Source organism: Amblyomma maculatum, chromosome 6, assembly GCF_055883805.1.
Source record: "Amblyomma maculatum isolate TAMU_Amacu chromosome 6, ASM5588380v1, whole genome shotgun sequence".
NCBI lineage: Eukaryota > Metazoa > Arthropoda > Arachnida > Ixodida > Ixodidae > Amblyomma > Amblyomma maculatum.
In genome coordinates, this window is record NC_139349.1 from 7,729,366 (window position 1) to 7,747,333 (window position 17,968).

The window sequence follows — 17,968 nt, forward strand, 5'->3', positions numbered from 1 at the left end:
ACACCAGAGTGGCACCTGCTTTGAGCAAGCTTACACAGAGCAGTTTCTGAAGCAGGCAGTCAGCAACCGCAAAAGCATTGCAAAAATAAATCGTGACCCAATGGAGTTTTCGCTCATTACTCTACATGACACGGATTTCGCTTGTGGGTGAGTGAGTGAGCTTGTCGCTGAAGGTATGGAAACTAAAAAAAGAAAAGTGCCCCCTTCTCTCCTCTCTCGTGAAGGTTATACGAATTTTGAAATCTTCAGGTTGGCAGGTATTATAACGTGCGAATAAATTCCTTTTTTTTTTGCTGAATAAAAGAAAAGCTTTCTGTGGCCACCGTTCACTGTGTTGCATTCAAGAGCTCAGCCGGCACTGCGAATAGCAGACATGAGGATGAGATCTCGTTGTGACGTCAGCGGCCAATTGCCAGGCGAGAAAGCTGCTTTCGATATTATTAATAATTAATTATTAATTAGTAATAAAATTCACTTTAAATTTCGAGGATTTATAATTTAATATGTGTGGAGTGAAATGCAATAATCAGTTTATGCGCAGATATTAGCTGTCATGACCCCTTTTAAGGGGGGGACAGCCCTGTTAGAACCAGTTTTTTTTTACTTAAGGGCGGATTTGCACTAGATTTGCACAACTTGTGCATTTTCTCGTGCTCATTCCAAAACTGCAAACTGTTTGCACCTAATGCAGGTAGTTTTAAATATATTAAGGAAAACTGATCTTTTGTTTGGAGGAAGCATGGTTTGTAAACATCAGATCTTGAGAAGATTTTGATCCTTAAATAATCTAGAATCTCAAAGGAGTGCAATAAAGCATAAAGGAGCATTCTAGGACGATTTGGAAGAAAGTTGTGGCTTGTCAAGCTTGCCAAAGAAAAACTCGTTTTGGTGACTGGGACAAATGATTTATTTTGATAATTTTGGCAACAAAACGTGGTTAAAAAGCAGCGTTATTGCAGAACTTATGATTTTATCTTTCTGGCAAAAAAAAAAAAAGAATTATAGCGATAGCTGCTATAGAAGCTGTTTTTTGGCATATTCTTCAATTGCCAAGGCTAACATCAACTCAAATGAGTTATGACTGGTTTTTGGTGTGAATGCATCGTTTCCCATAGAAATAATTGCTCCTGCAACTGGGAAGGAAGTTTTTTTCAGCAGAGTTTGCTATTCCGCATGCTGCGCATGACACCGTTTCGCGATTGCCGCTGCCGTCGTGCCACCAACTTTTCCTAGTGCTCGATCTGTCGAGCCCAGAATGCCATTGTCGAAATTTCTTCTGTTTTTGATTTTTTAAAAGAAGTAACGCTAATAAACAATCTCTTTGAGTTATTTTTAACAAGGACTGCTTTACCCTGAGTTTGGCGCATGATAGCCTTAGTTGCCTATGTGCCATAAAATCCAACACAACATACACAAAAATGGTTTAGGTATGACTTTTTCATCTTCATCGTCATTGGTAGGATGCTCGTACGTGGCAGGAATCGCCTCGAGGAAGTTGTTAGCTCTCCTATTTGTTGTGCTATTCCCTTATTCCCTTATCAGCTCATCGCGGAGCTTCGCTGCATTGCTGTTTGTGGATAACGGGATGCCGCATCACCAGCACGCCTCTTATCTCTACCTTTCTTCGCTTTTTAGGCCAATATGACGCTCGAACCTAAATTTTCCGCGTCTTAGGGTCCTACCCTAAGACGCGGAAAATTCAGGACACACTAGCGGGAAGATGCGTGCGGCATGCCGCCAGCTGCAAGCAGCTTGCTGCAAAACCTGCCGCAGCGGCAGGAGCTATTTTCGGCGGCTTGCCGCATGTCGCGAATCGGAAGAGCCAATGAGATACGTTCGGCTCAGCGACGTGCGCGTTAGTGTCGGCATCTCGTGGTTACTACCGAAGTTAACTTTTCGCGGCTGAGGCGGCGAGACCACGATCAAAGCGCTCTGTGCCATCAATGATGAAGCGAGCATTCTCCTTTTGTGCCTCCGCGTTGAAAACAGCCTTAGTGAGAGAATACAATGAAAAACTTTCTTAAGACTGCTCGATTATTCCTCTTTTACGCGAAAATCAACCGCTGAGCGATCATCGGCAAAGCATTCAATTTCGCAGGCGTGTTGTTTTCATATGAGCGCCCAATGAACATTCACGTAGGGAAAAATATGCACAGGACAGCACACTTGTTTTGAGTGCTTGAGCAGTGCGCTGCGGAGCAAACACGATCGTCGCGGTAGATGACGAGGGACAACGAGAAGCTGGAATGCGGTCTGCTGGCCGGAAAATAGTCGTGGCTCTGCTCGCGCAGTCCGACACAAGGAGAGATCAACGCGACCTCCGCTGCAGCTGCCGCGCAAAACCGATGTGGCCATTCTGCCGCGCGGGCGTCCTGCCGCTGGCGGCGCGCCGCGTGCATTCTCTCGCCAGTGTGTACGTACCTTTACGCCGTGGTCGTGACGACGGAATGTCGCTAAACCAACTAGGCCTAACTATGCGACCTTTTCAATATGTCCCCAGGCCGCAAGCAGTAGACTCCAGCAGCCGACCAAAAGTAGTCATTTGGGTCACATGCTTTCGGAGCACAATAGTAGCGCGTTTCGCGCAATTTTGTCCCTTTGTTTCTGCTTCGTGTGTTCGCTCTTGGACGCCAATCGCCTGAATCACAATCTTTCGAACGAGACTCAAATGATGCCCGTAGAGCGCGTATTTCTAGATCTGCGGCTTTTAAAACTCAGCGCTATTTTACCTCAATTTAAAGGGGCAAGCGCTCAGATTCGCAACTTTAGAACACTATAACATGTGAAATGGGTAGTATCTTGCAACCAAATTTGCAGTTAGTTGTGGAAAAGTCTCGGGACAGCGAAAATGAAGAAATAAAAACCTTGATCTTTTGGCCGATTTTTGGCCGCAAAGAGCCGTGTCCCCCCTTAACGCGTGAGCAGTTGTGTGGCGAGACACATGGTCAGTCATGCCACGGACTCTGTGTACGCCATTGGTTCAAATCAAGACTAACTACTTTACGGATCACCAGGGTCTTTTCCTAGCTATAACCAAAGAAAACCCTTCTGCTGAATAAAAAGGTTTACCATTGTAACCATGCTTCAGCTTTCGCTTCACTGCTAAGTTTAGCCGAAGCTAAGCCACAGCCAATCTATTTTTCCCTTTTGTGTCAACAGAAAAAAATGTTGTGTTCTTGAAATACACAAATCATAATAATAATGCTTTATTGCACTCTTATTTTTCTCTTTTACAAGCAAGATAACAGGCTTTAGACCACCTTTTTATATCCTGAATTTTATTTGGTACTGTTTCTTATTTTTATATTTATGAGCTTCGAACATTTCGCGAAAAATATTTTTCGAAATGTTTTTCATAAATATAGTAACGCATGAAATTCAGGATATAAAAAGGTGGTCTTATCTTTTTGTTCATAAGTTCATTTCATGTTATATTTAGCACTTACTTAAAATTTGTATACGTGTGAAAGTGTTGCATATAAGAATTTTTTTTTCCAGGAGTTAATCTAGAACCATCCATCATAGCTTGCTGTGCTGCGCAAGTCCTCAGTTGTCTGGCGAGGAAAATGCTGTTTGGATGCATGACCTGCAACAGGCAGGCGTGCTAGTGCGTATGAGACAAGAGAAGTTTGTGCTAAAAGAGCACTGTATTTACTTGTCAGAGCTCATAGAGTGTGTCCATATTAGTAACCGTAGTTCCTTCTCTGAATGCTTGCTGCAGTTGCAGTGAGCTCTGTGTCAGAAAGAGTTGAGCGTTGTGCACTGCTGCAATCACTCCTCCATCAATGCACTTTCACTTCCGGTTAACTGGTCCATGGTATGTTGCAGTATTTTCTGAATTATCGATTTACGGCTGTGCCTGTCATCATTTTCGAAGAAATGTTGTAGAAGCCTTTTGCTGCCATGCTTTTAACAGGCCAGAGTACGAGAGCGGTGCCTCGAGCAGTAGCAAGCCAGTGAGCCAGCGCTCCGACCGGGATGAACGCTTCGCTGGTGGCAGCAGCAGCAGCAGTGGTCGCCACAGTCATCACAGCAGCCACCATCACCATGGCAGCAGTGGCAGTCACAGCAGCAGCCACGGAAGTGCCCACGGTAGCACACATGGGAGCAGCAGCCACATGCCATCTTCGTCCCTGGGGAGTCAAAGCTTCTCTAGCAGCCGCAATGCAGACTACCGACACAATGGGACGCGGAGCTCCATGCCTGCGCCACCACCACCACCGCCAAATTCGTCATCATCGCGGCGGCCATCCATGCGTGATGAATGGCGCTCAGAAGGTACAAGCCGCAGGGAGCATTCATCCTCCTATGATGGAGCAAGCACAAGTCGTAGCAGTGGTGCTTTCGCTGTGCCATCCTGGAGCAAGGCTGGTGGCACCAGCGGCAACAGCTTCCCCAGCTCGGGCAGTGGCTCCCAGCAGTGGGTTTCCTCCTCCTCCTCATCACGCAAGCCAGAGAGCTCATCATCCTGGAATGGTGGCAGTGGGGACCACCACCACCATCGCTGGAGCAGCACCGTGGGCAGCAGTACCAGTAGTCGAGGTGGTGGCAGCACCAGCTCTCACTCCTCTGTCGCTGTTGGCAGTGGAGGCTACTCCAACAGCCTCTCCAACGGCGGAGTGGGAAGCAGCTTCAGCACTGGGGACCGCTACTCTTCGGGGGGTAGCATGCGCAGGTACTGAGCTGTTGGTGCCTCTACATTGCGAGGCTGGACAGCTACACGAGACAGGCTGGTGTGCAGCAGTCGTTATGACAGGGTGTTGCACCACAGGGCACTACATCATGAGGATGCATATGTAGTTGAGACAGCAGAAATGTGAGGTATGCAGCTGCTTCATCTTTGCTGATATGGACCATGTTATTTATGTTTAGTTCTTGTCTTTCCTCTCCACAGAAGGGTTAAGATTGCAAGCCTAGACTGCCCCTTTTGTTAGGGGTAGATGCATTGAAACACTTCAGTTGGTTCCTCTTCCTCTTTCTTGTTTTTCCATGTGTGTGAATTCTATACTGTCAGAGCATCCCTAGCACTGACCTGCAACTGTTGTTGCACTTGTTTTTGATCAGTAGGCATTACTGTGTGCATTCCTTTCGGCTTGACAGTCTCGCTCTCACTGAAATGTATATTGGCACTTGGAAAAATAAATGCATACATCATGTGAAAAGTTAATTGTGCCTCAAATGTTTTGTACAGCATACCACATGGCTCTAAAGGGGCTCTGCCCTTGACGACGCCTAAGCAAATAAGGTGCACTAAATACAAGTGTATACAGTCATGCCTCGTTAATATGGACACATTGGTTCCCGACCAAAACAGTCCTCAAAACAGGTCATGAAGAAAAACGAAGAATTTTATTAAGAACTTTGTAGTGGTGGGGGCTTGACTCGAAATTTGGTCTAGCTATTAGTCAGGCCCACGGAATAAGATAGACAGGAGCGCCGACTCTGCTTTTGGGAAGGGCGAAATTTTGCTTCATCGGAAAAAGCTTGGTGGTGGATTCGATAGATGGCTCTAGGATTTGTCACCGACGCTGTTGAAGCGTGCTGCCACCGCTCCGGCAGTTCCGTGCCGCCGCCGTGTCTGTCGTCTGCTTCCTGTCACTGCACTTGCGTATCACCTGCATCTCCGCGGGAATATATCCCTCAAAATCGTGATGTCTGCATCCTCGAGCTGGACTGAGATGTCATCTGTTGCCTGCCCCATTGCTACATATATCTCTTTCAGTCTCGTTGCACCCGCCTGCTTCATACAGCTCGCCTACCCATCCTCGAGCTGGACTGAGATGTCATTGTTGCCTGCCCCATTGCTACATATATCTCAGTCTCGTTGCACCCGCCTGCTTCATACAGCTCGCCTACCCCGTCCCGCTGCAAATCGCCATGCAGACAGCGCGTTTCACGTCTCTGTGTTCTCTGTTGCATTCTGTAGAGGAAAGTTTTGCAAGCGTTACGATTAGAAAAATTGTACGGGATGTCAAGTTCAGTGTCCGGCGTCTGCACTTAGGCGAACAGAGGCCAAAGTAGATGATTCTGGATCAATTTGGGCCACCTAGGACTAGTTCAACGATAAACATAGCGGTAAAATAAGGACTAGGGACCAACTGGCCCCACAGTATACTTTCACCTAGGGCTCTTGAATGTGCGCTGATATCGCACAGCACATGCATAATCTAAGTGTTCATAAAATTTCAGCAGCTGAACGTTTTAGATGCAGTGTAACTGGCTGAAAGATAGTGAACTATAGCTGTAAATGACTATAGCTGTAAATGTCTTGCAACATAAGAGAGCAATTTTTCGGCCATGTAGCAAAGGCCACGTAAACACACACCGTGGAAAAGGTACTTTAAAGCAGAGCCATCGCTGAAAAAGCTACTGTGAATACTTTATTCAGAGTTTATTCTAAAAAAGAAGCGAGAAACTGGACACTGCAGTGTGCGCTGACGTTCAGTCATCATACAAGGACAGCGAGTAGCTAGGACACTCCAATATTGTTTTGAGCCCTACAAGCGTCATTTCAAGCTTCCGCCTGATGCTGAGTGATTCTTAATTTTGCTGAAATACGGTGGGAATAGAGGCTTAACAAAAGTTAGCGCCATCTAGTGAAAGAGACAGAAACTTTGCGCGGTGGCCATTTTTGTTCAGTCCACCGGCACCTCCCATCATGGCATCAAGTACGCTGTCAACGTGCGCCTTCGTGGAACCCGTGCTTGAACCGCAAGGTGCATTGAAATGATCACAAGCGATTGTTTCATTTTTTAACATCACAGCAGTCGCTGCTAGCACCAAGCTCTATTCGGAATGATGCCAGCATGTTGCTGCATACCCTTCTGCATCATGTAAAGCATTACTGCACGTCCTTCTGACTGGGAGCTAGCTCACAGAACGTGCTATCACTTAACAGCAAGGTTGTTTTGCGTGCTATGGAGCCTTGTTACTTGAAGGATAAGCTTATGCTTCGATGGATGACACGGGGGAAGGAGCAATGCATGTATAACGAGCGCTATAGTTCAAATACGTTCTTTGAAACCTTTTGTACGTAGGTTGCATTTACCATTGTTTATTGGATTTAAAACAAGGGCATGATTACCGAAACTACTTTTCACAGTCGTACGAAATTGTAGTGCTTGGTGCAGAGAGCAATACGGCTGTCTAGTGTGCCAGAGGTGCGTGTTTCACGCTGCAAAAGCGGCTGCCAAACCCGCGGCGTATAGTAAAGTAGAAGATGACATCCCACTAGCGTGTTGTAATATGCTCACGTCCAGCCCGTTTCGAAAGATGTTATCACGTGATAATGCATGCGAAGTCCGGTCCGTGCCCAGAGCGCACAGCTCAGGTTTGCATTCTGTGCCTTCATACCTGCTAGTGCGGCCGATAAAATGAAGTTCGCTTTTGACTTTTGTGCGTTGTATTGAGTCGCCCGATGATTCGCTAATTGACAGCCACCTGAAATTTAGTTGATTTTGTAAATATGCCGATTTCTTGTTTATTCCCTCTGTCAGAAAGCAGACATTTGAAGCCTTAACCTCATATGAAAGTGCTGTCATGAGAAGCTTCGAGGAACTCTGCTGAAACGAAAATAAATTTGAAAAGTCAACTCTCATTACTTTGAAGTGTCAGTGCTTGGTGCAACTGGCTGTGTTCATTAAGTGAGGTTTATATTATATAATATTGTTATAAAACATTAGGGGGACACTTAAGCTCCGCCGTTAAGGGTATGACGCGATAGCATCTCTCTCTCTCACACGCACACATTTTCTTCCCTTTTTGAATTTTTAGCTTTTATTTATTTTATATTTCGATTATTTGTTTCTTTATTTTATTTAATGTTTTATATTTTTATACACCAATACTCCGGGTCAGCAACAATCACCTTTCCATTCTGAGCAATTTGACACCTTTGAACACATTCACTTATTTCAATGAATTAAACATTCTAAATTTTCATTAGCATCACCAAGTACGTTTTTCCTTCTGAGCATTTTATCACCATTAAACCCTCAATTTCCATTTTTTTCTTTTTTTTTCTTTATTTCATCAATTGGTTCATTAATTACAAATATCTCATCATCGCCTATTGCACACCAATCAATCTTCACTCACCGGAAGCAGAAATTACCATGACACATTTTTCTTTTTTTTTTTTACTCAGCCCCCGATTATTTCCCGAGACCTGTGCCAATAACTGCGTCGACGGCATAGGCAGGAAAGTGCTAAGCGCCATTCCGACTTACGTCAAACTACGCACGATTCTTTCATCTCAAAACAAATTGCATCCTCGCTCATTTCACCAGCAAATATCCTAATGGTAGCAGTGGGATGAGCGACGGTGATGCGCAAGCCAAGCAAACTCGCGATCGTCTCTCATAATCAAATAGCAAAGGCGCACACACAAAAAAAATCTGCACATTACAAAACTAGATACTATACCTGGATACGAATGACGCTGCGCGGATCGACGAGGGGCCCATGCACGACTCGTAGAGCAGTTTGTAACCGCTACGCCTCGGCTGTCAAAATACGCTTCTTGGCTTCGCTAACAGACACCGCCAGGGACAGAAGAGAGGTCCAAGCACAGCGCACTAGGTGTAGTATTTTAAGGAAAGAAATTCATCCTTTCTGTGCTTTTGAGTTAATTGTCGGCCAGTCGGGGAGTATTCTGCTTCCACAGCAAGAAAAGCTTGGAATCGGATGGTGGCCGAAACAAGGGGACATTTTCGTTTCCTTTGCTGTACACTAAAATACAGCCAACGATTTATCGGCTATTGGCTATCCTGATCTTGGCTGTCCTGAACTTCAGGCTATAGCATCAACTAACATATCATTGGATAGTTTATACCGAGTATGACTGCTTTGGCACTAATTGCCAGTTTTAGTTAATAACCATTGCTAAAAATTTGGAGGCTTATCAAGGTTAAGCCCAGTGGATGCGAAGCATGTTAAGCAGCTGACTCAGTGTGGATGGGGCTAAGTAACGGAGACGTGGTTTTAGGTTAATCGTCGTACTTTATTCTTTGCAGCCCGACAAACACACCCTTATGGTCCGTAAATGCATGACTCTTGGTTTGCACGCTGGCGCGGGTGCGGGCACAGAGACTGACGCGACGGCGGGCGCGCGTCGCTTCATCCCTGGCGTGATGTCATATCATGTGATGCAGCGATGGTGGCGCCGCCGCCGCGTCGCGCGCGACGGCGCGAACCGAAGCGTGGAGGCCTCCGCCGGGCGACGTCCGACGGCGCGATACGAGGCCCCATCTGCAGCCGGTGTGACGTCATCACGCGACCTCATGTCACGTGACCCCACTTCAGGGTCAATGGTGGCCACCGCCGGGCGTCGCGCGAAGGCCCGAAACCTACGTTAATATGCTTCGCATAATAGTTAATAACCAAGCAGGTCGTGCGGGCGTAACGACACCCGCACGGCCTGCTTCCACTGCGGCCTGAGGGGGCACTACGCGAGGGACTGTGCTAGCCTTCCGACGTCGGAAAACGATTTGGCGGAACTCGGGGCACCGTTCCGTCCCCACACTCCTTCGTTCTCCTTGTCCCCTCCTTTCGTCGGCTTCGATAACAACTGAAGCTCCCTACGTACTCGTCGACGTCGCTCTGCTTGACCGGCACGTAGAGGCCTTGGTCGACACCGGAGCGGCTGTCAATGTGCTGGACAAATCGTATATTGTTAACGAGCCCCACCGGCTTCTTCCAGCCGCCAAAACCAGGCTCTTAGCTTTTAACGGCGCCCCGGTGGAGCAAGTCGGACGTGTCGTCGTCAATCTGACAGTGCTCGGAAAGACCCTCTCCACCGAGTTTGTTGTAGCAGACAGCCCTATTTGGCCAGTGGTCCTCGGGTGCGGGTGGTGCCAGCTAGCCGGAGTCGTCCTTAATTTTACCACAACAGAACCACGGGCGAGCCGAACTCTGCGTGGGCCGGGTTGACTTAGCCGGATTTCCAGTCTCGGTGTCGCCCTGTGGCAGTCCCTGGTGTCGGCGACCAAGCGTGCCTCAGAATCTGTGCGTTACCTCGTAACGAAGTGGCCACGTCGAGTCAAGCCGATCGACGTCACTACCGTGACTGTAGCGTCCGCCGTGACTCTGCCACCGGGTGCGGCAATGTGGGTGTATGCCAAGCTTGACAGTCCGATCACAGCGGACGTGCTTTTCGAACCCATCCGGTGTTCAGCCCCAGCCCGTGAGATGACCTCCCCTCGAAGCCTTCTGCCTGTGCTCAAAGGAGAGGCCCACGTATTTATGCTTAACATCAGCCGCGCACCTCTCGTGCTGACTCCTGGCACTCAATTGGGTACAGCCTCAATCCTGAACTCCGGATCACCGGTTGCGTCTCTGCAACCTGAAGCACCGCCTCAGCACCCTCCAGCGCCGGCGGTCCTACCATGGGAAACATTTAACTTTGGCCCCACCCTCACCGACGCGGAGCTTGCCTCTCTCAAGGCCTTGCTGCTCAAACATCGCAGTTACTTTGCTCTAAGCGCCGGTGAACTCGGGTGCACTTCCTGGGCCCAACACCGAAAACCGCGGGCCCATTCATCACCAACCTCGCCGTGTAGCGCCAGCCGAACGGAGAGTCATCCAGCAGCACGTATGCGACATGCTTGACCAGGGAATCATTGCCCCGTCTTGCAGCCCTTGGTCCTCCCCTGTAGTCCTTGTGCGCAAGAAAGATGGAACACTCCGCTTCTGCGTTGATTATCGCAAGTTAAATGCTATTACTCACCTCGACGTGTACCCTCTTTCCCGCCTCGACGATGCACTTTATCGCCGCCTGAAGGGGGCCCGTTATTCTACCACCCTAGATGTTCAGTTTGGGCTTAAACTGAACATTAAAAAGACAAAGATCATGGCGTCTTGCCCTATCAAGTCCTGGAGCATCAATGGACAAAAAGTGGAAGCTGTGACAGATTTTCTGTTCTTGGGCTCCAAGATTACCTCGGAAGGAGACTGCAGCCATGAAATTAGGAGACGCCTGCTTCTGGGAAAGAGAGCAATGGCTAGCCTTGACCGCCTAGTAAAGAGCAGAGACATTAGTCTGCCAACCAAGATCCGTATAACTGGTGCTATGGTCTTTCCAGTTGTGATGTATGGATGCGAGAGTTGGACTGTGAAAAAGGCTGACCGCCGAAGAATTGACGCGTTTGAATTGTGGTGCTGGAGAAGACTCTTGAGAGTTCCTTGGACTGCCAGAAGATCAAATCAGTCGATATTGTCGACCATAAACCCTGACTGCTCATTGGAGGGTCAAATTCTAAAGTTAAAGCTCAGCTACTTTGGTCATCTGATGAGAAGAGAGGAGTCGCTGGAGAAAGATTTGATGTTGGGAAAGGTTGAGGGTCGCCGGAGAAGGGGTAGGCAGCGAACGCAATGGTTAGATGGCATCCTCGAGGCACTGCAGATGAAGTTATGTGATGTTAGGAAGATAGTGAGAGACCGGAAAGCGTGGCGTGACATGGTCTATAGGGTCACGAAGAGTCGGACACGACTGAACGACTGAACTGAACTGAGATCTGCTCTCGGGCTACTGGCAGGTGCCTGTTCACCCTGATGATGCGTAAAAGACGGCTTTCGTGACTCCCGACAGCATTTACCAGTTCAACCGTATGCCCTTCGGTCTTTCGAATGCTCCAGCTACCTTTCAGCGCCTCATGGACCGCGTTTTAGGCAATATGAAGTGGACTATGGCGTTGGTCTACCTGGACGACGTAATTGTCTACGCGGCTACGTTTGAAGAACACCAAACGCGACTCATCGAAGCCCTTACCTCTGCTAGGCTTCGCTTAAAACCAAAGAAATGTTTCTTCGGTTTTGCAGAGGTGACGTACTTGGGTCACGTGGTGAGCCGGCATGGCATCCGTCCCGACCCTGAAAAACTAAAAGCACTTACGGCTTACGAAGCTCCCACCACCCCAAAGTTTCCTTGGATTTGCTTCGTATTTCCGTCGTTTCATTCCAGACTTTGCCAAGCGAAGAGCTCCGTTGACTGCTGTTACGTTTCTCCACCGACAAGTGTGACAGCTGACGCGGCCACCGCATAGCAACAGGCAGAACCGCGAGCGGATCTGCTATTTCGGCGCCGTTCATCGGCCGCCGAACGCTTCCTCCCGCGGGCAAGTCTCGACGTGATCCTGCCACGCGCCAAATGTGTGTGCGTGCGTGTGTGTGCAAGCGCCGGCCAAGCCCGGAGCTCGAGTGATAGTACGTCGCTCTCGCCCGTCTGCAGGAGGTGGAGGAGATGTGGTCGCGCCACCTGCGATTGAGTCATCCCGTCTTGCCCAGACTTGTTGGGCTCTCCATTTCCTGTGAGGGCTTTCCCTTTCCCTGTGAACTGGCATGCCTATAAAAAGCAGCGGCAGACTCTGCTGCGACAGAGACTGCTTTGACGCGCCGTTGACACGACGCTAGACACAAGCTGTGTGAGAGTGTCTGTATTCTCCCCGGGTCAGCTTCTCTGCCAGTTTCTTCATGATGTTGTAGTAACGGTTTTTCGTTAGAAGACGCCTCGTCTTTGCTGGGACCGTTGATGCCGTGCGCCGAGCCACGGAGCCGCCAGGCCAACGCTACCGAGGGGCCGCGAGCCGCATGTAACAACTGGCGTCAGCGGTGGGCTGAGCACGCGAGCCGCACGTAATAGCTGCTTGCAGCGGTGCGATACTCAGGCGCACGCGACCCAAATGTAATACCGCCCTGCTGAAGAAGAATTCAGCGTGAAGTTGGACGCCGGTCCAACAGCTCGCGTTCCTTGACGTCAAGCACGCCCTCCTCAAGCCTCCCACATTGGCCCACTACGACGAATCGGCCCCCATCGTCCTCCACACGGATGCCAGCCAAGATGGGCTCGGCGCTGTCCTATGCCAGCCGCCAACTTTCTGACGTAGAGCGCCGCCGCCACTCTTCGGAACTCGAGTGCCCCGCCGTTGTCTGGGCCGTCGAGAAGTTCCGTCCCTACCTGTACGGCCGTCATTTTACCATAGTCACGGACAATAGCGCTCTCACTTGGCTGCAATCTGCCAAACACTTAAATGCCAAGATTGCTCGCTGGTCACTGCAACTTCAAGAGTACGATTTCACCATAGTGCATCGGCGCGGTTCTGCCCATCAAGATGCCGATTTCCTTTCTCGCCACCCTTGTCCCGTGACGGCTTTGACGGATTTCAGGACTGCACAAACGCAAGATCCAGACATTGCGGCCATAGTCCAATCCCTTGGCACCGCCGCCGGCGCAGGTCTCCGTAAACTGCGCCGGGTCTATCGAATTAAAGATAATCTCTTGTGTCATGTGAGGCGGCTCCGTGGTCGACCACCCGAGTGGTTGCCAGTGGTGCCAGCAACACTGCGTGCGCAAGTCTTGCACGGCCTACACGACGCTCCCACAGCTGGTCACCTTGGTGGCGGCAAGACCTACGCACGAGTGTCGGAGCGCTTTTGGTGGCCTAATATGTTCAGAGACGTCAAGGAACATGTTGACGTGCCAATACCGGAAATCTTCCACACGAATAACCAAGCCACCCCCTCAGGCTTTTTCGCCGCCGAGTTCACCTTTCGAACTGGTTCGACTGGACCATTTGGGCCCATTCCCGAAGACGCCCGCCGGAAACAGGTATATTCTGGTTGCGATCGACTACTTTTCCAAGTGGGTCGAAGCACTGCCCGTTCCAGACACTTCTTCCGCTCATGCCGTTTTGTTTGTGGAACAGCATCTCGTTCTTCGGCATGGTGTGCCCCAGTGTGCCCCGACGCCTCATCACTGACCGTGGGAGCTGCTTTATGTCCCATGAATTTGAGCGAGCCCTCCGCTCCTTCGGCATTGCGCATTCCACTACATCCGTCAATAATCCTCAGTGCAATGGCCTCGTGGAGCGTGTTAACCGCACCCTCACGGATATACTCGCCTCCTACGTGGCTCCGTCCCACAGAAACTGGGATCGTTTTTTTTCTGCGGCAGCTTTTGCACTCAACACTGCGAGGCAAGAAACAACGCATGTCACACCGTTCTCAGTCGTCTATGGCAGAACACCCTCCATCCCTCTCGACGCGCAGTTGGGCCTTCCCCATCAGACTGCGTCACCAACTGACTCCGCCCAACGACTTCGTTACGCCCGCCTCGACGCTCAGCGCAATCTTCTTACGGCTCATGCGCGTGTGCAAGTGGCCAATGCGGCAGCACCACCACTTCCCTCCTTCCGGTCCGGTGACTTGGTCCTCGTTCGCCGCACCATCCGCGCGACTGGCCGTGCCACGAAGCTCATGCCCCGATACCGCGGCCCTTACCGTGTCGTTGAACGGCTCGGCCCTGTTGACATACCGCCTCGAAGACCTCCCCGAGCATCGACCATGCGGTGTGCACCACATTTTCCCGGAGCATGTGTCAAACATGAAGCGATATGTCAATGGCGCCAGCATTGACTCCGACTTAGATACCGGGTCATCACCACTACTGTCGTCACCTGCTGCCTCATTGCCTTCCCCACGATATGCCGCCCCATAAGTGGAGCGCCTGCAGCAGCTCCCCCCCCCCCCCCCATCCCCCCCGGTGGAAAATTGTTACGGCGCGCGCCGAGGAGCGCTGCGCCAGAAAAAGAAGAGGCGCGGGACGAGCGCGCGGCGCCAGCGCGAGGGTTAGAGAACAAAAGAAGAGTAACGGGGCAAGTGGTGTTTGCCTGGTGTCCTCCGTTCTTTTGTGTCTATCTCTAGGCGGGCACAGCGTCCCACAACAATATGGTGGCCAGGCATAGACAAGCACATTGAAGACTACGTGGAAAAGTGTCCAACTTGCAGAGAGCACAGGAATTTGACCTTTTAGAAAAGTCGTTAGTTAGGCATTGACTTTGAATTGGCTTTGTATTTTCGTCTTCATCTTCTTCCCAATGTCTTGCATTCCACCGGTTGGGTTGTGCGCGAGCTTTTCGGAAGGAGTCTTCGTTGTTTTCTTCCGATCATAAACATTCAGTTGTTCCAGCCTTGTCCTGTCCTCCTCTTTGCTGTGTCTCGTCTTTTGGCTGGTTAAGTATGAACCCATACCAACGTGCCCAGTCATCAACCTTGTAGAACCCCTGCTTCTAACCCCATTGCCAGCACACCCTTGGGACACAGTCGGCATGAATCTCTTCACGCTGGAGGGGAAAGAGTATGTTGTAGTAGCAGACTACTCTCGATTTTTCGAGCTAGAACAGCTGCCGAGGACAGCTACAAAAAATGTAGCCCTAGTCGTGGAGCCAATGTTTGCACGGTACGGTGTTCCACGGACAATACGCACAGACAACGGGCCGCAGTTCACTTACACAGAGTTCAAAGAACTAGTGCATCACTGGGGAGCCTCACACACAACATCAAGCCCTTACTACCCGCAGAGCAACGGTATGGCTGAGAGGACTGTGCAGACATCAAAGCAGCTTTTGAGGAAGTCTTCCAACATACAAGAAGCGCTGCTTGCTTACAGGGCCACACCCAGCGTGGAAGGGTTCTCACCAGGAGAACTCTTAATGGGTCGTCGTCTGAACACCACAGTACCAACCACTTCGAAGCTGCTAGCCCCGAAGTGGGACGACAGAGAATTCAGACAAAATAATGAAGCCTACAGAGCTCGTGCAAAACGATCATACGACACCCGGCACAAGGTACGGAGCCGAGAGCGCTTACCACCAGGCACAGCGGTGCGCATCCTCGCTGGAGCTGCATCACACGGCGTGGTAACACAGCCAACATCATAACCAAGGTCCTACGTTGTACAAACCGACAGAGGACAAGCAAGACGTACAGCAAAACACCTGCAACCGTTGCAGGACACGTGCACCACAAGAAGTGGACGTGTTTGTAAGCGACCGGAATGCCTGGACCTGTGAGATCAAACCTTTCAAGAAAGGGGGGTGTTGTGGGCGCCACTGACGACAGCGCCCCAAGCGGCAAGCTAACCAGGCGGACCGCCGGGAGACCCCGGCATGGGCCACCGCGCCAAGGAGAGGGAAAACGAGCGCCATTATCTGATGTATAAATAAACAGTTTTGCTTGTTATACCGGCTATGTCTACCACAGAGACAGAGCTGATTCATTTCAGAAGCAGGCGGACATCTACATGTGGAAATTGTCCTGGTGTGACACAAGAAGGCATGATGCCGCTTTTCAACTTTATTTTGCACAGTCGTCACACTGCGTCTTCCATATTCATTGCCGCTGTACCGCATGCGTACAAAACGAGCACCAGTAGCAACAGGCATCCACCCTTCGGATGCCCGGGAGACAGCGAGAGGAGATGCTGTGCCTAAGAGGCACACCACATCACCTTGTCCACCACACACCGCGGCCAAGTGTACAGCCGGAGTTTGCAAGGGTCCCGAACGACACCAGTAAGAATCGCGGTCCCAGCAACACAGCGATCGAAGGCAGAGGCGCTGCATGCGCTGGGATTCGAACCAGCGTCTTCGCGTGTGCGAGCTCAGCACGTTGCCCACTCGGCTACCATGTGGTACGGCTTCTAGGTGACACTCAGAATAGGTGTTGCGTGGGGGATGAAGCGGTCATACCGGAGCATGCGCCGTGCCTACTTGCTACTTTTTACGTGATAGTGTGAGCGTGAAGTACATCTCGCGATATCGAGTGCAGCCTCTATAACGTGCGCGCTTCGAATGCAGCCCCTGTAACTTTCGTGCCTGGTCATGCATGATTACCTGGTCACTTAATTCCGTGTTTCGTTGTCCAGACAGTGGATATAAGAAAGGTGCAAACAAGGAGAACGTGCCTATATTTCAATGATGGGCGTGCATGTTTGGTACTTTTATACTGAAGTTCGCTTGTGATGACGTTAACGTAAAGAGAGGGGGAGTAGATAGGTTGAATTTTTATTCTGCTGTCAGAAGATTGTTGTTGTTGTTTGTGGGGTTTAGCATCCCAACTTATTCAGAAATGTGGCGCAACAAACACAAACACAAGAGAATATACACAAAACACGCGCACACTACCAACTGTAATAGGAACTGAAAACACTTCCTCTTCAACTTCCTTGATTTAAATATGAAAATTTGTAATGGGGAAGTGTGTTGGAAGTATTTTCCCAGGGCTAAAAAAGAGCTACTTCCATATGGATCAGCCCATTCGAAGACTGTTAAAAGAGGGATAGCTTCCCTTTGTTTGGAGTCGGCCTCGTTAAAATCATGTGTACATATGGCAGAGGAAAGCTTCAATAATCAATTACAAAGACTAGAGGTGGCTGGTTTCCCGGTTATGATTATATGTGGGGTGACAGAGTCTCTGCTTCAGAAGATGAAAGGGAAAAAAAGAACGGCAGATATGTTGAAAAATAAACGACCACAGGTGATCCCCTATATTCATAGAGTTGCACACTGCCTGAAAAAGGTGGCACGTAGGTTTGAGGTGCCAGTTGTGTTTTCTGCCCCCAAAAAACTGGGTGGGTTATGTGCATTAATAGGGAAGAAAAAGAAAGGACAATGCGATAAGAAGCATGCAAAGAGGTTTTTTGGATGTCGGGTGGGAGTGATTTATGAGGTACCTCTGACGTGCGGTAAAGTATATATAGGGCAAACTGGAAGATGCATCAATGATATAATGAGGGAACACGAGAAGTCCATGGAAAATGGCAAGGGGTCAAATTTACCCCTGCACTGTCAGAAGTGCAAGTGTGAGCCGTTGTTTAGCAAGCTTAACATATTAGGAAAGAGTACGGATAAGATGGCGCGGGAAATTTTAGAGGCTTACTGGATACAGAAGAAAGAAGAAGAATGTATTAGTGAAGCTTCGTTGAGCTTACGTAGAAAAGAATTTACTTTTATTGAGCAATCCTCCTGAGGAATGCAAAGAATGAGATTATTATCGGGCCTCAAGCTGGTATTCTTGGCCTAAAGCTCTTATTCTTGGACTCCTCTTACGTTTTGGGGCCAAGGTAGTTTAAAGAGTCTTTTCCCTCAAGTACATGGGCTTTGTGGCCTCGTAGACGTTAGCAGGTTAAAGTTTT

At 49.5% G+C, this 17,968-nt stretch overlaps 1 protein-coding gene across 4 annotated transcripts in view; it reads left to right on the forward strand.

Moving 5' to 3' along the window:
- LOC146185011 (uncharacterized) overlaps positions 1–5,167 on the forward strand; it is a 44,542-nt gene extending 39,375 nt beyond the window's left edge. For all 4 annotated transcript variants that reach the window (XM_084605964.1, XM_084605965.1, XM_084605966.1 and 1 more), the window contains one exon: positions 3,917–5,167. In XM_084605964.1, the coding sequence (XP_084462090.1) occupies positions 3,917–4,682 (766 nt within the window). In that variant the 3' untranslated portion in view covers positions 4,683–5,167. The remainder of the gene's footprint in view (positions 1–3,916) is intronic.
- The last annotated feature ends 12,801 nt before the right edge of the window (positions 5,168–17,968 follow it).